Source organism: Ambystoma mexicanum, chromosome 4p, assembly GCF_040938575.1.
Source record: "Ambystoma mexicanum isolate Mex_15411 chromosome 4p, UKY_AmexF1_1, whole genome shotgun sequence".
Taxonomy (NCBI): domain Eukaryota; kingdom Metazoa; phylum Chordata; class Amphibia; order Caudata; family Ambystomatidae; genus Ambystoma; species Ambystoma mexicanum.
Genome location: NC_090927.1, coordinates 604,902,532 through 604,928,021, shown reverse-complemented (window position 1 = coordinate 604,928,021; position 25,490 = coordinate 604,902,532). Strand labels below are relative to the sequence as shown.

At 43.6% G+C, this 25,490-nt stretch overlaps 1 protein-coding gene and 1 long non-coding RNA gene across 18 annotated transcripts in view; one reads left to right on the top strand and one right to left on the bottom strand.

Annotated features, from left to right (window-relative positions):
* Positions 1-25,490, top strand: part of DST (dystonin) — a 2,190,048-nt gene that overhangs the window by 1,181,857 nt on the left and 982,701 nt on the right. For all 17 annotated transcript variants that reach the window (XM_069606170.1, XM_069606155.1, XM_069606164.1 and 14 more), the window contains 3 exons: positions 4,892-5,004; positions 5,197-5,303; positions 16,613-16,732. In XM_069606170.1, coding sequence (XP_069462271.1) covers positions 4,892-5,004; positions 5,197-5,303; positions 16,613-16,732 — 340 coding nt within the window. The remainder of the gene's footprint in view (positions 1-4,891; positions 5,005-5,196; positions 5,304-16,612; positions 16,733-25,490) is intronic.
* The window catches only part of LOC138453382 (uncharacterized), a 58,095-nt gene that overhangs the window by 28,984 nt on the left and 3,621 nt on the right, over positions 1-25,490 (bottom strand). The window lies entirely within an intron of this gene.

The following is a 25,490-nucleotide window of genomic DNA, read 5'->3' as shown; positions in this document are numbered from 1 at the left end:
TTGTCTTTACAGTTTTTCAATTCACAAGTCAATGTTAGTACCACAGGCTTGGCCTCACCTCCCCAACTTTGCAGTTCACCCGGGAGGGTCGCTGGCATCCTTGAAGCACAATGCAGCGTTCTTGTCTGGGGTAGGCCTTCGTCAAGTGTCTTTCACTGCCTGTTGAAGGCAACAACCTTCTGCAGGGAACTCCTTGTGTACTCGACCCGTTGCTCTCGTCCCATCGCTCTGCTCCAATAGGTTTGCCTTCGCCCCAGAGGTTCTGTGTCTCTATGTTCCGCCTTTTATCCATGTGATGAGAGCGAATTGGTATTGGATGTATGCACTTAAAGTCAAGTGCCCGACTTTGTCTGACCCGATTAGCAGGACATGTCCAACGCAATATGTAAGGGTTAGCCTCTTTAGTCTCAGTTGCCCTCTTCCTCGACCCAGCGTGTGTGTAGGAAAGGGGGGGGTTGGGACATCGGAGAATCCTAAAAAATAGGATGGGTTAGGTGTAAACGAAAGGGAGTAGAGAATACCGCATCTCGCCATCTTTCACCTCACCCCCACTCCCCGAAGACCCCTCTACCCAGGTGATCCTCCCGCTCTGATCCAACGACAGGGTCTGGATCCAAAGACAATGGCCATGCACTGGCCACCTGAGAGAGAGATCCCCGGGGACTAGTAGATGAGACACCCTCTGGTTTCTCACAGTCCTCCATCCTATCCTCAGCACTCTGAATCTCCATCCTTAGTTCTTGAAATGCTAAGGTAACAGGGATTGGGATCTGTCAAGAGTTTGTGGACGTTTTCCTCTCTGCTCCGAGGCCCGCTGCCAAGGCATCTACAATTGGTGTTGGAATAAATGTTGTGCCTGATGTAGGGAGAGGGATCTGGACCCCATTGTTTGCCCAACTCCATCAGTGCAGTTTTTATTGTCAATGGCCAGATGAGGATTACAGATTTGCATGGTGAAATGATACCCGACAACCATCTCAGTTTTCAAGAGAACTCCTGGACAGGGCTTGTACAGTGGTGCAGTTTCTAAAGGGGTTGATAAACATGCTCTCACCAAGACAAATCATCGTCCCATCATGGGATCCGAATTTGATGACGTTTCTCATGGCCGCCCCTTTCGAAACAAGGCACTCTTGTTAACTGAGTTCAAAAAAAAGAAAACTCCACTACCTCAATTTTTAGGATCTAAAATCACCAGGCGGGTAAGGCTTTCCCTCTTTCCAAGGTAATTTCTGATATTTCAACATTCCCAAATAAAATCAAAAAACAAACAAAATCGAGCTACCAGTTTTCTATTCACCTCCTTATTCCTCCAAGGAGGAAGAAAGACTACATTGCCTAGATCCCAGGAGGGCCCTCAGCTTTTAAATTTCTAGGATAAAACAAATAAGGAAAGATGACCAGTTATCTGTGGCCTTTGCAGGTCCAATAGCTGGTTTGGAGGTAGCCAAACAATGACTCAATGTCTTATCTTTGCATAACCAAATGCAACAAGCAGGCTCATAAGGAAGCCAGGGTTACGAGTGCACTCTACGATAGGAATGGCAGCCACATCTGTTCTTAATAGGGGTGCCCTGGTTCAGGATATATGCCAAGTCTGTCCACACCTTTGCTCTCTGCCAACCTCCATTATATTCCGTACTGCTATGGGAGTCTATCTGAAGATGAGGAATCTGTGGGAGGACGCCATCCATTAGAAGAACAAATTACTTACCTGGGTAATGTTCTTATGGATGTGTATAAACATACAGAAAAAAATAGGTTTTTTCGCCCTGATGTTTGCAGCAGCTGTTGAACATGTGGAAAGGCGGTGGAACAGAGGTCACGGGGTGTTGTACCACTTTTTGAACGCACAGCGTTGTCACTTATGGGGTCGGTTATCAGATGAAGTTGACGCTAACTGTGCCCCTTACTGGGGTACAAACGTCTACTGGTTCCAGTTGCACCGCAACATATATATCTGAAAATGTGGAATCAGTGGAAGTAACCATCCACCAGAAAGAACATTACCCTGGTGAATAAATTGTTCTTTTGCAATATTGCAAAATAATGTGCATCTCCATCTCGACACTACCTTATATGGTGTTGCTACAGTGGAACTTCAAACCTTCCTCCTTGTTTAGGACTGTGAAAGATCTGTACTGTGCTGATAAGAGCGCCAAGAAAAGAAATCCGTTTGTGGTGTGCCCAACTAATGAAGATAAACACATCTAAAACATTCAAGGAAGTTGCCAGTTTGCTCGACAACGTTACTCCAAACCGGTACTGAACACAACAATATCTTGGATGTTCCTGAGGGTATTTGCCCCGATGTACACCAGCATGTAAATAGTGTCATGTGCTTGGCTGGGAAATAAGCTTTTCAGCTGAGCCCTATTTCTTATTTTTGCTAATTACTAGTGTCATGGGTTCTGTAGGTCTTCTGACGTCTCAAGGAGGACCAACCGTTACAATGGGGCCCAGTCTTCCTCTCCCAGTGTGCTTGGCTCTGGACTTCTTGGAGTACAACTGTGGCAGCCCTTAAATTACTGCCCTTTGGACTGTGCTCCAGGGGAACTCTACGTGAAGCATCTTCAGTTGAGTCTGAACCGTCTGAGTTTGCAACTTGTTTTTATTGCCTCATGAGAAATACACGTTTTTCCATGAAGTAAAACGCCATAGTGATACTACATGAAACAGGTCAGCGAGGGCATGCCACCTTCCAGTATGCAACAGCCTCCGGCAATAAGTCCTACCTCGCGGCACCTTCCTAACATCCATCCATCAAGCAGAACTGAAGAGGCTATTAGTGCACAGGTGGCAGGGATATCTGTTCGTATTCGGGGTATTTCAGCCATGAACCCCTTTAGAAGCACTGGATACAGTAGTAGAGAGCCATTGATCCCTACCGATGTCTGTACACCATCCCATTGTCTCCACTTGTATACACAGTGGTGAAAAAGATTCTCCAGAATCCGATGTTTGATGATCTCTCCCTTTCCTCCGGAAACGGCTTTAAGTACAAGGGACAGAATGCTTCATCTTGCTGACGCATAGCGCTGTTTCACATCAGTTTCCCTCAGATGGGCAACACTGCCATCTCGACTTTTTTGCAGCATCAATTGATATTGTACAATTTGCTGAGAAGTTGTCAACTAGGAATAGGGTAATTATCCCAATTTCACAACAGCATGGTTCAGAATCCCTATTTCCATCCTGTGACAGGCGTGGAATGAAAGCTCAGGCACTACACGAGGAACATAAGGTACATAACGTAACAGGTGTATTTATCGAGCTCAAGCTCACTCCGGCGGGGCATCTTGGCACTGTAACTGATGTTTATTGTTACCCAACTCAATGGTACTCATTTTATTGACCTCAGAAAAATGAAGGGCTGAGTGCACCTGCCAGGATGTAAAATTGAACATGAGGTCAAACACAGATCCCTGTAGCAGATACATTAGTCCACTAAGGGATGAGTTAGGCTTCCTAGAACAATCTTTGAAAAAGTACATGTTTTATTCATAGGCATTGTCTCTTATATGTTTAAAAGTATTGTATGCTTTGTACAAAACAAAATGCTAAATTAAATAACTGTGAATGGAGGGAACATGCGAGTTTGGTTAGTAAATGTCGCACAATATTTTACCATAAATTCTGAACATAGAGAAATAATATTGGAGCAGTATTTAGAAAGTACTAAAACCTGGAAGCAGATGGGTATGATGGGCCTACTGTGGCTATGTCACAGACACCTAAATCCTTTCAAATCAAATCCCATTGTTAAGGGTTTTATGTGAAAATGTTGCCAGGAAGATGTAGTAATGTGAAAAAGTAGTCATCAAAAAGTAGTTTTCAAAATGTAGTATTTCAATACAAGAAATGTGAAACTGTTGCCAGTGATAAGTCGCCAAAAAAGCTATTTTTAAACACTCAAAAGTACAAGGGTCTAACCCTAACAAAGACCCAAACCCTAATTAATCCAGGCAGTCACCAGCCCTCCATAGTCACTCTATCCTTAACCTTTACACCCAACACTAACTACAACCATTCTTTTATCCATAACCCTTATGCTTACCCTAACACATCAGCACTCCAACACATCTTAGTTGCATGACACATGATACCAAGCTATAAAATGAACAGTGACCCTAACTACAGCCCCCGTCACTAGCACTTCTTAAATCCCCTAACCCTTACCATACCCCAAGCCCTAGCCCCAATGCTCACCCTGACTCTTCCCTAACCTCTAGATTTAACTAACCCCTCCACCTCAACATCACCAGCCCTCACCTAACATCCTTATTCTTTACTTTAATTGTAACCCAAGACCATATTCTGTTAATCCTAACACTACCTTGACACTAACTCTACCCTAAACAAACACCATCATCAGCCCTCCACAACCACCCCAACCCTTGCCCTAATTCGTACAATATGTATTCTAACCCTAACCCCTATCGTAACCATAAACCCGGCAATCACAAGCCTCCCATCCCTCCTTTAGCCCCACTGCATACCCTTACAGTACTGCATTGGGGGATTTATTTTCTATCTTATTTTTTTTACATTTTGCTTGGCAACTATTTTACTGCAATGGTATTTCTACCACACCTTTTTCACTGGCTACATTTTAGTTGGCAAAATGTTCACTAGATACCATTGTAAGGCCGTTTAAGGCTGGAGAGGGTGGGATCCAATGGCAGTGGAGGGACAGACTACTGGTCCCACAAAATAAGGTAGCTCCCACTGTTTCAATGTGATCTTTGGGAGATGCTCTTCGGTGAAGACCAAAATAAAAACCACTTAAAATGCTGTTAATCCTGCTTTCACTTTGCGTTGTATGATGGCGCTGTGTAGTCATTCGAAGGAGCTACTGGCAGTAACTATAATTTTTTTCTCTCATTTTTAGGCCGGACCTGATAGACATGAATATCGTTGCTGTTCAAAGCAACACTGCAAATTTAGAGAATGCTTTTTATGTAGCTGAAAAACTTGGTGTAACAAGACTTCTAGATCCTGAAGGTGAGCTGTGTTTGGAATGTCTTTGGACCGATGCACAGATCCGATTGTCTGACCACCTACCAACCTGTCTGTTTCTTGTAACCAGTCAGATAGTTGAAAATAATCTGCAAGAATTCAATATTCAGTACGGTTGAAGTGATATATTCTAGTAGGCAAACCTGTAATCCCGGCTCTTTGTTGAAATTTTGACAGATGTGGATGTCTCCTCGCCTGATGAAAAGTCAGTAATTACGTATGTGTCGTCACTTTATGATGCATTTCCCAAAGTACCAGAAGATGGTGAAGGCATCAATGCAAATGTAAGTTTATGGCTAAGCAACAACGGCTTCTGCTGTCTTAAGTGGAATACATTTTCAATTGACTGCTTTGCATTTGTGAGGTGATCTCATACACACTAGTTAAAAGAATATCGTGGAATGTTGGGCCATGTAAGGAAGGCATGGTATCAACAGTAAGACAGACACAAGTGACCACAGTTCAAGGGTGTTTATGGAGTTTAAAAAGGGTTTGAAAAACGCCCATCTAATCCTAAATCTACAGATGGGTGCAAGCTACGACCATCTGTAGATTTAATAAGTTCCAATCAGGATTTAGGCAACGCCATGGAACAGATATGGCCCTCCTCGACCTGAAGTCCAAACTATTCGAAAGCATGGCCAATGGTCAGATATCAGTACTAATAATCCTAGATCTATCCGCTGCTTTTGACCTGGGCGCACATATAACAGCAGGCCACCAGGTTAAACAATGTTGCCTTATTTTCTGATCAAGCGACACAGTGGATAGTTTCCTTCCTGAGTGAGCGACAATGTAGAGTGACCACAGGGAAAGTTCAAACGAAACCAGCAACGCTATTATTTGGAGTACCAAAGGGTGCCTGTACCTCGCCCGCCCTCTGTAACATTATTATGGTCCCTTTCTTCGATCTTTTGGCTCAAAATAATAATCACCTTTACAAACTATGCCGACGATACGCAATGTATCATTCCACTATCCGGCTATCATGGCTTGGATGAAAATCGCATAAATCAAGCATTCAAACTCATCCACACGTGGATGGTTCAAAATGGCATGGCCCTTAATAACGAAAAAACTGAGCCCATGGTGGTCGGTACGGAAAACAACTCGCTTAGTTTGATCCTCTGTTTAGTAGCTTCACCATTGGCAATAATAAGATAGAGTACCTAAAAAAGTCAAAACGCTAGGCATAACCCTGGATCGAAGTCTAAACATGAGGGCACAGGTGAGCAGTCTGGTCTCCGCTTCAACCTATTACATTAAATTGCTCCATCCGTTCATCACAGAAGACAATGCAGAAATGATAGCTAGAGCGATAAGCTCCAGAATCGATTACTGCAGTAGTCTCCTGACCGGTATTGCCCAATCTGAGATCAACCGCCTGCAAGTTATTCAAAATGGAGCGGTCAGGGTGATTAAGAAGCTGAAGTCGATGGATCATGTCTCAGAGGCAAGGCGTGAACTACACTGGTTGCCTGTAAAAGCCAGGGTCCAATTCAGAATTATGCTGATTACGCATAAATACACATTAGGACTAATGCCAGCATATCTAAATGAATGCATCATTGAGAAAAAAAACCTGAAACAGTTGAGGTCCAATAACGCATCCGAACTAAAAACGCGGCATTGTAAATCCAGTAAAGCTCTTAATGGAGCTTTTAGCATAGCCGCCCCACTAGCATGGAAAAAGTTACCCTTATAAGAGAAGCCAAATCAACCAACGTTGTCAAGAAAAAACTGAAAACGCTCCTTTTGTGTTGAACTGATTCTACCAAACCGGTCAACTGATAAAAAAAAGAAATTATCCCCTGATTGGATCTGTGTGTGTGTCATGTTATATGTGCGCCCATAAGCCTATGGGTAACTGGTCTGCTCGGTACAAATACGAAAGTAAAGTAAATAATAATAATGCAATCCTAGTGGTGTCTTGTCAAAATAAAAGGGCCTTACTAATAAACCTATTTTCAGTTCTTACCGCTAAATACAAATAGTGTGGGGAAACAATTTAACGCAAAAGAAAGAAGTGTTCACAAAATGATATGTCAGGATGTTCAGGCCGTTGGCCTCCCTTCTCCACGTTTTCAGCATGGGATAAGGCAGTACACTTGAGCTTAGCACAGTCTGGCTTCTCTAGCACAAGGATACAGTTCAAGCATTAGCAACAGGGCCTTCTGTGACCAACTAAGTCTCTGTCTTTGAAAGTCTCTTCATTAAGAAGGCCTGATACAACAAATAAACGCTAAGTTATTTTCCTCTTTTAGATTGTCTCCATTTCTATTCACCTCGGATCCCCCTCATCCGGGCTCAGATCTGTCTCTTATCACAATGCTTTCAATCTTGGGTGTGTCTGTTCACCCCGGATCCCCCTCAGTCGGGCTCAGATCAACTTCATATACTTTTTCCTCAATTATCAAAGGGTTTCGAATGTGCACAGGGTGTTGCTTGACCTGTTGCGGGACCACTTCAGTGTATTTCACAATTCTTTATCACTTTTCACATTTGCCACCTTTCAGCTGGATTTCCAACAGAGACGTTCAAATGAGCACCCACGTGGTACCAGACCACTCAGTCTATGGTATTGCTCTTGGCTTCAAAGTTCAATCACTCATCCGATGTTTAATTAGGTTTGCGTCTGCGTCGCTTGCCACATACGCTTCATACACTTAGCTTCAGTTTTCACTATGCAATGTTGCCGCTTGCAGCCTTGGCTTCAACACAGACCGGTCTGGTATTGGTCTCCCCAACTCACCGGCTGTGCTGACTTCACTTGTGCTGCCTTGTTGTAGGAGCCAAGGACAGTACCACGGCGGTAAACGATTCTCCCCGCCTTGACTATCGATGCAGGAGTGCCCCGGGTACCTCCGACACACAATGCAGGATTCTTCAGCCATGATTCCTGGTCTTAACTTTCCTATTCTCGAAGGTTCATGAAAGTAACAGTCTTTTGTTGAAAAGGTCAAGGGCACTTCCCTCCTTGCAATCCTCTTCGTTCTTGCCATCTTTCGCCTTGTATTAAACTGCCATCTTGGCACTGCTGCTTCCTTGTGTGCTTTGCCTCGCTCAGAGTGTGCTTTCGTGCTCCACTTTTTATCCGTGTGGGGAAGTTTGATGGAAGTCAGGTGTGTGTAATGATCAGTAATTGCCTGACCATTGTATTGGGACATGTCAGGTATACGGCTCGAGTGTTAGTCAGTGAGCAGTCTGTGAGAAAGTGTTTGTGTTGGAAAAGGAGGGGTTGAGTTCCTAAGTATCCTACCTGGTACGATGGGGTGAAGGTGTTACAGGGAAGGGGATACCAAGTCTCGCCATTCGGTGTCCCACTTCAACTCCCTGAAGAGCCCTCACCCAGGTGATCCTCCCTTACTGGTCCACACCCAGGAACTGGATCCAAAAGCGATGGCCATGTCCTGGCCACCTGGATGATAGATCCCTGAGGACTAGCAGGTGAGACACCTTCAGGTTTCTCACAGGACCTGATGAGTTTCGTTTTCTCCATTCTTTATTTATTTTAGAAACTTTTTTTTACTAAGTTTTTTAGTTTTTCAAAAAAATGCAACAAACCATGACTAGGTAACACAAAGCTCTCCAACAACCGCTCCCCTCTCTCCCTCCCCATACCTCGAATCCAAGGCCCACCTCCTCCCCCTGCCCCCTCGCCCCTCAGTTGCCAAACAATGTCTGTGTGGCTCACTATTAGTCCATACTGTCTCTCGCTATAGCTCCAAGCGCCCCCAAACGTCCAGCATCTCTGTTCTTCCCCTCTCCCGCCCTGCCCCTAATGAGCCAGTTCATGGAGGGCCGCAAGTCTTAGGTTGATAGTAACTCATTCAACAATTGCCCCGAGTCCAGTTACAGACTATTTTCCCCTTCAGGGTCTCTGTGCCTGTGCAGATATCCCACCTCTGCCACTCCCCACCTAGTCACATCTTGGAGCCATTGCCGTACCAACTGACCCTGTGCCCCCCTTCTATGCGATGGCTATCTGCCTTTTAGCCAGAACAAGTACACACCTGGCAATCTTATTTCTTGCTTTGTACCTCTTATTCCCCGGTAACAAACCCCACAGACATGTTTCATGCGTACATTCATACTTGCTTCCCAGTAATGTGTTCAGGCGTCCCATCACCTCCTCCCAGAATCGTACAATGATTGGGCAGCTCCAGACCATATGCCAGAACCCAGCGTGACCCTGCCCACATTGCGGAAACTCATGCGTCACCGATGGGTATATTACATGCAACCTCTCTGGCGTTAGATACACCCTATGTAGGTAATAAAACTGAGTGAGTTGGAATCTGGCATTTCGAGATGTCTTCCTAACTTGTTCCCACATTTTTGCCCAGGTCTTTTCTGAAATAGGTGACCCTACATCCCCATCCCATTTTGCTTTAACCGCTAATTCCTTGTCCGCTCTTGTAACCTGCAGTGCCGGATACACCCAGGATATTCTTCCTCCCCCGCCCTAGAGTTCTACCAACATCGGCATGAGCGGGCTCCCTTCCGGTTCTTCTCGTATATCTTCCCACAACTCCGCCAGTCACTGCACCACCTTGGCATAGGTAAGGAAGTGTCCACTCACCACCCCATATGCCTGCCTCCATTCATCGAACGTGAGCAGTTTACCTCCCCCGACTGTAGTACATTGCTTCGCCTTCAGGGTAGCCAGTCCTATATTCCTCAGCGCCAGCCTAATGGTTTTATTTCTATGAAATCTGATTGATACCCTACCGTACAGACCTTTGACTTTCTTCCTTCCTAACAGTCTCTTCCACATCTCCTGCACCACTCTGAAGATATTTGTGTCCACCTTCGTCCCCAATGAGGTTCCACAATAACACCATATCCTGTCTGTGCCCTGCAAACCCTCCCAAGAGCTCTTTTACAACCCTCCCGCCTCAATGGGGCTGCGTTCAAATGGGCGACAGACTGCAATTGCGCCACCATAAAGTAAAGCTCAAAGTCGTGCTGATTCAGTCCCCCCCATCCTCCCACGACCGCTGGAGCATAGTCATTGCCACCCGGTTCTGCCTTGTGTGCCATAGTATCTCCCCCAACGTCCTGCCTAGCATTGTAAAGAACACTTGTTTCAATAATATATGGCATATTTATGAAAATGTACAGCAGCCTGGGGAGCACCACCATCTTGCAGAGAGCCACCCTTCCCATCAGTGAGATAGGAAGTTTCCTCCAAAACTGCACAGAGTCCTCTATTCCCGAAACCGCCCGTCCCTTGTGTACCCTGGGCATCTCATACACCAGCCATGCTGACGACTTCCAGGTGCTCATCCCTCTTACAGGTGACTATGAGGCAGACAGGATTACCCTTAACTCCATTTATGGCACTATCCAAGCCTGGATGGCAGAAAATTGTCTGTGCCTTAACAGCGAGAAAACCAAGCTTCTGCTAATTGGGTCACCAACCATTCTGGGTAACCTCGACAAGAACTAGTGCTCCTTCACTATTGATAATATATCCATTGCAGTATCCCAAACAGTTAAGAACTTGGGGGTCTACCTCGACTCTAATCTCACTATGAACAGGCAGGTCAATGCCATTGCCTCTTCCTCGGCCTACTACTCCAAACTGCTCAATGCAGCAAGACCCTTCTTAACCTCACAGAACTGCCTTACCATTGCTAGGGCTACGATTGGTTCAAGGTTGGATTATTGCAATGCTCTCCTTGGGGGTACATCTAGCAAAATCATTGCTAAACTCCAAATGGTCCAGAACAACACCCTCAGGGCCGCCACAGGATTCTCAAAAAAGGATCACATTTCTGATCTGAGAAGAAAGGTCCACTGGCTTCCCGTTAAGGAGAGAATCATCTTCAAAATCCTTTCCCTCATTCACAAATGCCTCCATGAACTTGCACCCCCTTACCTGGCCCAGCGCATAGCCATGCCAACATCCTCTAGGCCGTCGAGGGTGGCCTATACCAACCTGATCTCCATGCCGAAAACACAGTGCGTGCAGGTGGCTCCAGCTTCCCAGCCATTTCTGCCACAAACTGGAACGCCTTACCTTCGCACCTCAGGGGAATTAACTCTCACCTAGCCTTCAGCAAAGCCATCAAAACTAGGCCATTTGTCTGATCTGTTAACCCCTAGTTCTCACCCTGTACACACTGAAATATACCCAACTGTATTTTGTGACCTAGCACCTCCAATCATCTCCATTGTAACCAAGTAACCACATGTTGTAACCGTAATCTTGCCTATGTACACTTTCATGTAAAAGCGCCTCAATGCCTCTGGGCTGTAGTGCGCAATACAAATGTACAAAATAAAAAATAAAAATACACAAACGTTTATTCAATATCATGGAAAATCTGAATCCTCAGATATTTGAAGGATTCCCTTTCCCATCGAAGACCCCAATCTGGGAGGACTTCACCATCTCTGGCAGTAAGGGCCGCCAGTGGAAATAACATTGATTTTGAACCGGCATGTTCTCCATCGGGTTATCCACGTACAACAGGATCTTGTCTGCATAAAGCGAAATGTTATGGACCACTCTATCCGCCAAGCTACCAGTTTCCGGGATTTATGTTTGGAAATATCGAGCCAAAGGCTTAAGGGCCAAGGAAAATAAAATTGGGGAGACTGGGCATCACTGTTTCGTCCCCCGTTCCAGTGTCCACCCCCGAGACACCCACCTGCCCATTCTGACCCTCGCCGTCTGGTACTGATATAGTAGTCTCAACCATTTCAGGATTGCACTCCCAAACCTGTACGCCTCTAGTACCCCATCTCTCTACATGAGCCCTTCATTAGGTCAATTACATGGTGCAGATGACATAGGTTCATGCTAGTGTCCCTTCCTCCTATAAACCCACACTGGTCTGGGGTGCACCAAGCATGGGGCCACCCCAGCTAACCCGGGCACCAGCACCTTTCCCAGAATCTTTGCATCAACATTCAGCAAAGAAATCGGCCTATAAGAGGGGCACTGGGCTGGGTCCTTATCCCATTTCAAAAGCACTGTGATTATGCCCTCTATTAAAACTTCAACTTGCTTCAGGTCTTACACAAGTGGCTAAGAAGCTGGTTACTGTTTCCGGCAAGGCTTGCACAATGTTTTAGAGTGCTGTGCTTCACTCACCGGCTTCTGAAACACTTGCTCTTCGGGTCACATTGCTTGCCCGACTTCTACTACAACTTCCACTGCTTCTGGCTCGCTGGGGGCTCACACCCTTCTCCTGAACAGGTATCTCTGGTCCGACCACTTGTTTTGGGTGTCCCCTTTACTCCTGAGATACTCAGCTTGACAATTGCTTCTTGCCTCAGTCTCCGACACGCCAGCAGCTCTGCAACCACAGCAATAAGGTTCACGTAGGGAACCCAGTTTCCCCAGCACATCTTCCGCTGCACAGCCTCTGCACTTCAGAGTTTGAGAGGACAGGACTGTCTCAGAACCTGCTGTCTCCATGTTCTGGCATCCCTCTTTCTCCCACTTCTGCTTGGTTTGCCAGCCTTGTGCCTTCCTTCTGCTTCCACTGCTGCAGCCTGCACTCCAGCCAAGTTCCAGCTCCTTCCACTCCTTCCTCCTGCCTGCACCTGAGGAGGCCTTTTATGCCTCTAGTGGTTCTTTCAGGTATGGCTGTTAAGCCCAATTGCCGGACTACTACAATGGCTGTTAGGCTTAATTGCCTGACTATTTCATATGCATGCTTCTTCAGCCTTCTTCCTCATCTCAGTCCTTTTGGAATTCTGGGACTTTAGTTCCTTCCTTTAACAAAGTTTGTTTTATCAATATTTGAATTACTTGAATGGGTAGATTTAATTCCCTTTAAGTTTATAAGAGGGGGCTATGAGAATTAGCTGTTACAAAGGAAGGTGGTTTATTGAAGACACATTTCCATACTCCTTAACATTATACCCTTGGGATTGAGGAAGGTGTTTAGTTTGGGATACCCAAAAAGATCTCTCTTTTGCTAAAGTTCTCTCAGATTTTAGAACCTTAGGGTTCACAATCCTAGATCTAATATGATGTTTAGGGACAGACAATAAGCCATTACCTCTTTAGGTACATTGGGAAGAGGCTTCCCGTCAGCGGGAAAATATTGTGTCTCACCCCACAGACTCTCCTCACCACCCTGGGCCCTGTCTCCTCCCAGGTGATCCTCCCGCAGTACACCACCCTCAGGGTTGGGATCAGAAAATGTCTGCCTTCCCCATGGCATCTGGGAGGAGACTTTAGGCAGGGTTTTAGTGAGGGATCCGTAAGATTCTTCACACTGCCCTTTTAAATCTGTTCAGGGCAGATGAGCGTTTGCTGTGCATAGAGTTCTGTGACCATTTCCTTGATTTCTTGGACAAATTCAGTTTTTAGGAGATAATTGGGCCCATGACAAATTATGACAAGGCCTTTGAAGCCCAGGATTTGAATCAATTTGTATATGTATGGCCTGGCCATTAGAGATCTTCTGAACAGGCCCACACTGGACCATCAAGGCCCTTTGTGGTTACATGTGTTTAAAACGACACCATAAATAAAAACATACATTTTTAGTGACACCTAAATAACAAACAAATGTCGTTTTTTTTATTTGGTGGTCCCCCCAAACCCATTGTTTCCCCTGCTTTACTAACCACCCCACAACCCCTTTATGTCCCTTACCCCACCCCCACATACTTTTATTAAAAATGTAGAATTTGTTTTCATTATTCAGGTATCACTGAAAATGTTTGTCATTATTTTTCGTTATTAACACTGTATACCCCCTTTGTGTGTACTCTCCATGTGTTCATTTTTCACATTTCTAAACTGGATAGGTCTGGAAATGTAATTTCACTAAGTGCTTCTGGTTCACTGATGAGCAATTTAAAGACATCCCCACTTCAATCTCCAGCCTCAAGCAGGTCACTTTAAATCCCAAATGCAAGGATTTCAAGTTAAAAGCATAGCAGGAGTTAATCCTTCAGTCTGCGATTAATAATTCGCCACAAATTCTGTAACAAAAGTAGTTTGAATATTTCCTAAACAGAGAAAAACAAGCAATGACGCGTTTCACGGTTAACAAACCACTTGGTCAAATACAAGGGAAACAAAAAATTGACTTCAGTATAGTGTTACATCTCTATGATCCTAATGGAATGGATCAGTCTCTATGGTAGATGCACCTAATTCTAGCTGAAATATGTCAGACATCTTGAATTGTCTAAGTGCAACTGAGAATTAACAAAATTTCACGAGCAATGTATAGGTCAAAAGTTAAAATGCAACATCCATGTCTAATTCTGTAGCAACTCTATAGTCAGTACATAATGCTCGACATGCCAATAACCTGGGGCAAATGATTCATTATCAGTGAGCAGAAACCGCAATTGACTCAAGAGGAAACTAATGTGTGAACACATGTTGGCCCCGATTCATGGATTATTTGCGCCGAAAAAAAAACGGAATTCGTACGCCATTCTGCCTGCAAATCCCTGTTTAACAAAAGGGGATTTGCAGGCAGAATGGACCACAAATCCTGTTTTTTTCAGCGCAAATAATCCATGAATCAGGGCCATGTCAATAAAGTGCCTACTGCAATTCAGTGCAAACAGCTATTTACCCATTAAAGTGCAGAGTGCTAATTGGGCTGTGCAATATCGCCATGAGATAAAATGCATAGTGTATATGTGACTAACTCTAGTCATACAATTAGAACCACTTGCTACAATCAATTATATATAATATATATGAACGAAATGGAACTTGATTGTAATTGGTTATTTATAACCCTGTATGACTCGTCATGTTATTTTAGGCAAATGAAAGCTCTGCAAATACAGCCATTAAAATGAAAAGCTTTTTTTTTACATAGGGCTGCACTAGGCCATGCAATTTTACAATTTCGTTTTGTACTCAAATTGCACAATAAAAGACGGTCCTTAAATACAACCAGAATCAAATTAGATACACATTTTTCTACACGGGACATTTCATATACAAATTGCTCTTCTTTGTATGCTGGGACTCCAGATCCCTTGCGCTCGTGGCCATTTTCCAGACTTTTCAGTATTTTTTGTAATGTTTCTTCCACGCGCATTTTGGGCCTGCCGTATTCCTTGGGGAAATAAATGCTCTCTTTTTTCAAGTGCACCATTATTGTTCAGTTCTTGGCCTTGCCTTGGTATTTTTACATAAAACGTTCCTCTTTAAATACTCTTCATTCCCAAAATGTCACCCGCATCAATAGTCTATTGGTACTGTGATGTATTGAATTCCAAATAAATACAGTTCTCCATATTTTCTTCAGCGCAGTTTACTATTGTTGAAAAATACACAAAACGGTGGCCTATTATTGCACATACGCACACACCTATTTTGATCTTACATGTTCCCAGAATCACCCTTTTGTCAGGATACTGAGCAAAAGACAAAGATTCCCAACAAATGACATCATTGGGGACGGGTGCCTCTCGCTCTTTCATGAAGGCCTTTTTCAATTCACATTGTTTTGGGCCATTACTTTTTGTTCCATTTATTGTTACAACATACTGGCGAACATAACACCGTAGTCGGATTCGGTTACGTCCCATCATGGTCCTGGTGGATGGTAATATGTCACAAAACTGATGATATTTTGACACCGATCACATGTGTGATCAAATTTTGGAAGTCAGATTATTTTGGCACTAGTTCAAGCCCTGAACTCCAATCACAGCAAGAAAAAATAGTGTCCCTTGGTGGTGCCCCAGGTCTTTCCTCGCATGTTGGTTATTGCTTGCCGAACTGTTCGCTTGGTGTGAATCTACAGCTATAACTTTTTTTGAGAGAATTCAGATTACTTATCTATTTGCATTGCTTTTCATAAGCCTTGTTCTCATACATGTAATACCCACTCTGGGCATATGCAGTCCACTGTGGCATAATCCTGGATTTTTTTTAGCAGATATTACTGGGGTTGAAGTGCACCTGGCAGAGGCATCAGAGGCAAGCAGGGCTCAAGTCCTGGCTAAACTGAAGTGGTTGGCATCGACCCACTTATTTCAGTGGGCGACATCCCTCCTTCTTGTTTTTGAGACCAGGGGTCAAAACGTAGTGTGCTTTCTTTAGCTGGATTAATGAGTCAGTCAACCGTTTTTAGCTCTACTTTGCACTGGGGATTTAAACCCAGGTCTTCAGGTTCCCAAGCCAGAAACATACCTACTATTCTACGTCATAGCTAAGGTTTTCACTTGCAAGGTATCCAAATATACTGGTATTGCATGAAAGTATGGTTTAGCTAATACATGTTTCATGCTGTACGGACAGCGCTTTGTGAAGGCTCCTAATATGAGTTACTGTTCCATGGGGAGTTGTTACTGTGGCAGATTGTGAAATTGAGGAACGTGCTGTGGACTGGGCATGTATCCTTTAGAAAAGATGTATACACCGTGCCTTTGGGATACTGCGCGTATTGGGAGTGCCAATGCTGACTCAATGATTTAATGCAATGTGCATGCACAAAAAGAACACTTTGACCTACCATTACTGAGTAACATGCCCATTTATACATGCATGTTAGTACTTCAGGCTTGTATATTTTGATTGTCACTCAGTATGAATATTTCATAACAGAACGTGCAGAGAAATTACAAAAATGATGTTCTGTTTTAGGATGTGGAAGTGAAGTGGGTCGAATACCAGAATATGGTGAACTACCTCATCCAGTGGATCAGGCACCATGCCACACTAATGTCGGACAGAACCTTTCCCAACAATCCTGCAGAACTAAAGGTGAGCTAAACCGCCTGTCCATCTACTTTATGGTCTCGTCTTCATGAGAGGTGGTAAACAATTCTTCTTCCATAGCGTCTGCAGTACTGTTGAGTTAGAAAATGTATAGTCTGGATTGGGTTGACTGCCCTGCTGTTCGCGTGTTATTTATTGTTTTATGTTAAGGGATAAAGTGATGCATTCAGAAGTTCGTACTTGCCGATTTAATGTCATTTTTAATGTACAAATAAATCTCCCCATCAATTAAGCCATGTGACGGTCTATACTGAGTGGTATACAGAGGACGTGGAGCTTGACAAATTGCTTTCAGGTCTATGTGGTGGTTTGTGCCATCTTGAGAGGTGGACTGTTTCCCCCATCACACTGTCGCACCAAGCAGGCTGCAGAGTAGCACTTGGCCAGGCAATGTTGTGTTTTCTTTTTTTTAATGTTATCTTACATTACCTATAGAACATAGGTGGCAACTACCATCACCTGTTATGAAAAATCAATAGCAGTTTCTGGCACCCTGCTTTCACCTGCCCTCGCATTCCATCCCCTACCTCGCATAATTACAAACCTCCACCAAAGCTGCTGCACTTACTAAATAGACATCGGCCGAACACTGATCTGTACACATTTATTGGCAATATACACATTTAGAAAATATGAAATGTGTTTATTGCTGTTAATACTTTCAAATACCTTGCTTGCGACATTTAAAGTTCGGGTTAGGGACATCTTACTTGGACCGTCAGTTATTTTGTGAACTGCCATAAACAACTGCAGCAGGAACTGACTGAAAATAAGAGAGCCGATGCGGTCCACAGTACATTGGTTTCCAATAACTTTCCAAAAACAAATGTACATTCCTTGGTAATCAAACACCCCGATCCATCAATTTCTATTGCCGATGATCCTGTCACATGTACCCCAAAAATACTAAATACCCTGAGATACTCATTTTTCGCAGGCATGAATTTATCAAACATACATCACTCTGACAAGTATGGCCCCGTGCAGTTGTTGCTGCTGGTACTATCACTGGCAGCATTGCAGTCCTAATGTGCTATTGCTAGTGCCATTTTTCCAGTATTACTAATGTTGCTAAAATGACTAGTGAGTTTGCTAGAATTAGTACCACTTCTGTTTACTACTACTACTGTGACTTCTAGTAGTACTAGAAGCAATACACTGATGACGACTACTACTAGCTCGTCTACAGATGGTACCTACTATTCCCACTATTATGAATGCTATAGTAGATACCACTAATAACGGTACTACTACTATTAGAAGTAGCATTACTATTCGTACTAGAAGTGTTGCTCATACTGTTACTTCTTCTGCCAGCTTGATCATTACTGATACCATTACTATTACTGCTACCAAAAGTATTACTGCTATTAACTGTTTGGTTGCCATGGAGGCTAGGTGCTGCGCCACATGCCAGGCAATGCTGTGCCCAGGGATGGCTTGTGGAGGAACCGCCGTCTACCCTTACAATGCAAAGCACTGAGGCAGTGGTGTGTTCACATTTCCAACTTAGAAGCTCTTGGAAGAGGGGCAGTCCCACAGACCTGATAACCCCTGCATGCCTGGCTCCCCTTGAACAGGCATGAAAATACCTATAAACATTCAAAGGGAAAGAGTGCGCACCAATTTAAGACAAAAGGTTGGGTCAAAGGCGTGGAGAGGTTAAGAGAAGAAAGCCAATGGGATGAACTACCCAATCCCAAATCCCACATAAAAACTGCAAACCACCCCCAGGGCAGGGCATCTCATCCTGCCTCCATACCCATTATATAGGGAGACATACCCGAGTTTCCTTAAGGCAAAGAGAAACTGTAAGGCCGGGTCAATGCCCTATAAAAGGGAGGGCCTGTGACAGGATACCGTGATAGGCTGGGAAAGGAGCATGTTTTGAGATTGCTGGCCAGGATCTCTCTCTCCAGGGGATTTATGAGAGACAGGGAAGAGGCTGGAAAGAGAAAGCCACAGGAAGCTAGGAAAAAAGACCCAGGAAATTGGGTAACAGGAGAACCAGGAGGCTGTGGAAAGATCCACACTGAGGAAGCTTTGGAGAGAGGGGCCCAGGAGACTGGGGAGGGAGAAACCAGGGGGAAACCTAGAGAGAACGAGAGGGGAGAGACCGTCACAATCCGGTGGAGGGTGAAAGATATTGTGAAGCGATTTATGGTTAGTCTATGGAAAAGGTGGTGGGGAGGTGAATATGCCAGCGCTCAATATAGAAGTGCCCAAGGAGAAGGTGAACAGTGATAAAACACTTAAAAAGAAGGATAACCAGAATGAAAAGGTGAAATGGAAAGTCACCAGAAGTAGGAGAGAGGAGGAGAAAAGGAAGATCAGGGATCGAATAGAAGAGGAGAGAGGAAGTAACTAAGAGAAGATGCCTGGGGAAGCCTGGGATAGGTAGAGGAGCGAGCTAAAGGCAAAAGCATGAGGATAAAGAATAGAGAAGAGGAAGCAACAAGAAAAAGGTCCCGTCTATGAGCAAATGGCAGGACAATGAAGAGATTGGTTTGGAAATCCATAGATTCAGAACCCATGGCAGGGAGTTGGTGAGAAGCATATTGGAGGACCCTGTAAAGACATTATGGTGGCCTGACTTATGGCTCTGGGATTTAGTTGCAGCTCCGGTGTGATACCCACTATCAAATCAAACATCAGGCTCCATTACGGACTTTAGACCAGGGAGGAAGTCTCCCCACCATTTGCCAGCTGCACAAGAAAGGCGTCATGGAGATTATTAGGGACTTAGACTTAGCTATATACTGAAACTACACGATCAGAAGAATTTGTTTCTGGGAAATGGTCCTAACAAGAACTACTTTAGACCTTTTTGAACTTTCTCGAATGACCTGTATGTTTACTTTGGTGCACGACCACAATTGAGTTACTTTTATTCATATTATTTGATTTGACCTCATCAAAATTCTAATAAAGGAGGTGTTGGGAAACACATTTCAGGTGGAACCTTTGTTTGATCTCTGCATCCTTTGTGACGCACCACTAGCGATGGCAATGATACTATTACCACGACTAGCCCTTCTACTACCACATTCGAAAGCACATGTTGCTCTAACAGCAGTTCCACCAGCATAAAAGCAACAGCATCCATTTCCCAATGTGTTTGCTGAATACACCACTTGGAGTAAATGTAACCTAAGATGCATTATCAGCACGAACTTTAATCATTATTTGAGAATAAAACATTAACAATATGGAAATATTATTGGGAACATGAAAAATAGTTTTAAAAACGTGTTGATGGGGAAAATGCGGCAGCTGAAACAGTAGGTCATGTGAATTTAAAAATTTCAAAATATGAGGATTCACAGGAAAGACTGAGGGCCTCATTACACGGAATGCGGTAAGGGTTTACCGCCTTACTACGAGGTCCCTTTGCGGGACCCGACCTCAACGGCTGGTTTTACCAGCCGTTAAGGAACGGGCCCACAAAGGGACCTTGGTGCTAATTACGGTACCGCAAGTTGCGGTACCGTAGTTAGCTCCTTCCCCATTCCCATTGAGCCCTATGGGGGCAAAAATAGGAATGGGGAAGTGCCTTGGTGAATGGGGAATTACCGCCCCCGCTCACCTTGGAGTAGGGGGGTAATTCCGCCATCCACCAAAGCGGACACAGTAAAATACCGGCGGCAACCATGGCGCTAATAGCGCCATGGTTAGTGCATACCGTGTAATGAGGCCCTGAGAGTTTTAAGATGATGGGATGAATCACAATATCAGTAGTGCTTCAGGGGATTAACACTTTTAAGCGACTGTGTCATAGTAAGATTTTTTAAATAAATTAATGAAGTGGATAAAACAAGAAAGGTCATGAAAATGCATTTTATTCTTTTATAAACACGTAATTACAACAAAACATGTATTCAAAATGATCTGGTACTACTCTATTACTACTGCTAATACAGTAGTATGACTATTCGAGTAACAACAGTTTTTTCCTAGAACTAGCTATATATAATTAACACGCATTCTGCCGTTCTAGTACCATCAGACTAGTATTACTACTATTACTGTGGCTACTGCCATTAATACTGCTTGTAATACAACACATGGCGTCACTGGTAGGTGTATTATTGGTGCTGGCACTACCTCTAGTGATAGTGCTGGTAAAACTACTTTTACTAATAATAATAATGCTACTAGTATTACTATCAATGTCACCAATAGTAGTACGAGTTCAATCCTCTGACAATTGGTACTGGTAGAAGTAGTAGTAGTACTCTAATAGGGCTGGAAGTACTAGTAGTGGTAGTGCCATTAGTCGTACAGTGACGGTTAGTATCAGATGTGGGAGTTATAGTACCAGTAGTGGCAGTTGTAGTAATAGCATTACTTCTTACAGTTGTGGTATTAGCAGTAGTAATAACTGTATGATTAGTAATAGTATGACCATTAACATGGGTATCAGTAGTAACGCTAGTGGTAGCACTCTGAATAGTACCAGTACTACTAACTTACGCGTAGTAATACTAACAAATAATGCCACTAGGAGCAACAGTAGAAGTGATAGCATTGGGAATAGCAGTGGCCCTAGAGGTACGGGACGTAATCAAACAAATGTTAGTAGCAGTACTTACGACCAGGCTATCAGTAGCAGGAGCAAATGACCAGTAGGACCGATAGTAGTAGCAGCAGCAATAGTACAATTACTAATGTTAGTAGTAGTGACTTAAATAAAAGTAGAACTAGTATTACTACCAGTTGGACAGTTAATAAGGGCACACACATTTGTAGAAATATTAGTACTAATAATTATAGTAGTAAAGATAGGGGGGCACACTTTCACCAGGTATGAGTGCGTATGCAGGAGGAAGGTGGAGGATCAACAAGTCTATCTTTGGGGAGGAAGAGCAGGATCAGAAGCGACATAAGTCTGAGTGGGGGACAGAATCGACAGGCATGCACTTGTGTGAGGTGCCAAGGGGGGTATTGGATAAGCAGCAATAACCGTCTATGTGGTGTGTTGCCATGATGACCACGAATGTTCAGTTGTGTATAGAAAGAAAATGCAGCCGTTACTTTGTGGAAGCTTAATAGATCTGACCTTTTTTACGGGTTAAAGTATTTTCACGCAGTAGAGAAAAACCAGATTAATAAAAATGCCTTTGGAAAAAGTTACAAAAAAGACATGAGAGTTTTTTGTTATAGGGAAATCCAACAGAAGTTAAACGATGTATAGTAAGGACCAGCATGCACATGTAATTAATTATCCATAGCCCTTTTGCCTACCCTTGCTGCCCCCCCTTGAGGTGGTGATAGCGAGGGCCAAAAGTGACTGCAAGAAATGTGACAAAGTATATAATGGGAAACTGCTGTGCCGTTCTCAACATAATTGAAGGGGTTATTCTCTGGCTTTAGATACTAAACCCATGAATTCCACCTTGTTTCTCATCATCTTAAGACAATCACTCTGCCTGCAGTATTCAAGTTCTCACATACTGATGAAGAACTCAAGCTGCTATTAAGTGCTGGTAAGGTAAAAGCCACGAGATCTTTCTTCCCGACACTATTATGTCAACATTAGACAGCACAGAATCAACACGGTTTTGCCTTCTGGGTGTAAGTTGTAGTCTATGGGCCTCATTACACGGTAGGCAGAGGACCAAGGTGCTATTAGCACCTTGGTCTATGCCGGTAAAATACCGGCACCACCTTGGAGGAAAGGGGAATTACTGTCCTATTCCAAGGTTGGCGGGGCGGTAATTCCCCCTTCCCCCATTGCCCTTCCCCATTCCCATTTTTGCCCCATAGGGCTCTATGGGAATGGGGAAGGCGCTAATTACGGTGCCGAAAATTGCGGTACCGTAATTAGCACCCTGGTCCCTTTGCGGGTTGGTTTTTAACGCCTTCTAAACAGCAGGCGTTAAAATATCAACCCACACAGGGACCTCGTAGTAAGGTGGTAAGGGTTTACCGGTACCGGTGCCCTTAACGGTACCGGTAAACCCTTACCACCGTCCGTGTAATGAGGCCATATGTCCGAAAATGCAAACTTTCTGCCACACTAGCTCCTACAAAGCACTTAAGTGGTAGCACTATTATTCTTTTATTATTATTATGTAAATTAGTTTAATACAAAACTTTTTTTTACATCCAATCCAATCAAATCATTCAAACAAACAATCAAAACAATCCAAACAAACAACAATTCTCCAACTAACAAGAATGTTGAGGATACATTTCCCATAACTACACAGCAGTTATTAAGCCCTTCAATTTAATTTCAGCATTATCTAAAGGGAACAATCTCCTTAATGGCTTGCAGTAGATTATCAAGGTAGTTTACCACAGCACATGTTAGTTTTGTCCGGCCAATACACGGGTCCACCATCCAGCCATATTATTGTTTGCAGGGGTGAATCTTCCCAGAAATGTTGACCTTTGTGCCATTGGGCCTCATTACGAGGTAGGTGGTAGGGGATTATCGGTAAGGACACTGGTGCCGGTAATCCCTTACCACCCTATTCCGAGGTCCCTTCCTTAACACCTGGTCAGACCAGGTGTTAAGGACGGGACCTGTTAAGGGACTTCAGAGCTAATAACGGTACCGCAAATTGCGGTACCGTTATTAGCTCCATCCCCAATCCCGTTGAGCCCTATGGGGGCTCGAATGGGAATGTGGAATGGTTCCCAGAATGAGGACTCACCGGGTCCTCCAAGGTTGGAATGACCCGGTAAATCCCTATTTCGGGAACCCAGACCCGGTATGCGGTAAGGGGGTAGCCATGGTGCTAATAGCACCATGGCTACCTCCTACCTCGTAATGAGGCACATTGTCTCTAAAGATTCAATAATTAAATGTTTTAAAGTCTCCACAGTTATGTGGAAAAATCGACAACGATTATTTGGAGTGTATTTTAGATGTTTTAGAAATAACATTTCCCTTGTTGGAAACATATTCAGCTGCATTCGCAAGAACTGAATACAATGGTATTTGGGAGTTTGATTTAGGCCTTGTGCCTCACCTTCCAAGTCGAGGCTGGACACCAGACTAAATCTTTTGTCTATGGTAATGGTCCAGTCGCGAAGTAATAGCTTTTTCTTAACTTCGCATGGGTTTTCCAGCAGCGTTTTACTGTTAGTCCCAACATCAATCAAATGCTGGTTTATCTTCTCAGATCATTCTTTTAATAAACCGTGATGTGGATTGGTTGTAGATGCTTTTAATATTTGGTAAGCAATCTGTGACCCTTCCATTAAAAATGTCCTCAATAAAAAAAGAGGCCGACTCCCACACTACGATTGAGTAGAGGGACTGCAAGCCTAGTTTGTATCGAGTGGCTGGTATGAAATGCTATTTGGTAATCGAAGTACTTTCCGCCAAAATTGGCCTTCCAGAGCAGACCAGATAGCACTACTATTATTAAGCCCTGCGTCACTGCCAAAAGTTATGGCAGCGACTACTTTTTGACGGTAGAACATAATTACTGGTTTAACCGAGTACATACCAAATTCTGAGTGCAATTTGGCACCTTGCAGTTTCAATTGTTCATTTTTGTCATCAAGTCCTCGACCCATTGTCGTTCTCTGATTGAATTATTAAAATAAAAACGCAAATAGGGAATATTGTTTTGTCGCTGTGTACCATGTATGGTGAGTTCGATGTGTACCATTTGAAATTGTTCCTTTTCTTTCCTAATTTTGAGCCAAAGCATAGTATTTGGACTTTTTAGCGTTAATATTTAAGTCATTTTTATGTAGGTATGCCTCCAATTTAGTTAACAGCCTTTGTAGTCCTATTTGGGCGCGATCGATTAGCACCAGGTCATCTGCATAGGTGGTCCAACTGATGTGTTGGCCATTAATCTTTGGCAGGAAAGAGTGGCAGTCCAATAGCGTGGACGGAAAGTCATAGTACTTTCACATTTGGACAAAGGTGGCAGAAGAAAATTTGTAGTGTCTTCAATGGTTGAACTGTCTCTGCATTTGCATCTATGTTGATTTTCAGACGGAACTTGATTTGACAACATAATGTCTTCTCCCGTCTGTGTTGGAACTTGCCATTTTTCAGGCATACTTTGATTGGAATTGCATGGATCTGTCCTCTGTTATGTCTCATCCATTTGGAAGAGTCTATTACAGCCTCCATAAAATCGGCATTGTGAACATTTTCATTTCTGGCGACATCTCTTAATCTTTGTTGCCATATTACAGAAGTCTCCACCTCATTATCAAGTCTCTTTTGAAGGTGGTTTGTAAATGCTTCCAATGCACTTAATTTCAAGTTCAATGAGGCAATTGGGGAACTCTAATCTTTTATGCTATCGTTAATTGACTCATACAGTTTAACAAAAGGGACTATCGCGATCGAGGTGGTGACCAGTCTGTTATTATGTATTTGCAATCCAGCCTCTACTGACAGAACATGTTTGCTAGTATACTCTGGTTCTTTGTTGATCATGTGGATTGGAATCGGAGTACACATAGATGCTTTCACGTGTGAATGCACTTTCTTAAGACTGGTGATTTAAAATGTCTGTCAGCTGATAAAGCTTGGATAGGGATCTCACATAATGGCCCTTCTTTACTCGCGTACGGTGTAGTTGTTAGGTCTTTTCGAGGCTGTCTTGACTCACAATGAACCTTGTTTAAGGTCTTTTTCATAGGGTGCCCTCCCATCTGTGAACTGAATCGCTCTGGTAGATTTATTTTCAATTTGTTGTTGTTCCCTAAATTGCAGCTAGCATCAAGCCGGCCTTTTAGATGTAAAAAATCTGACTTCAGGCGT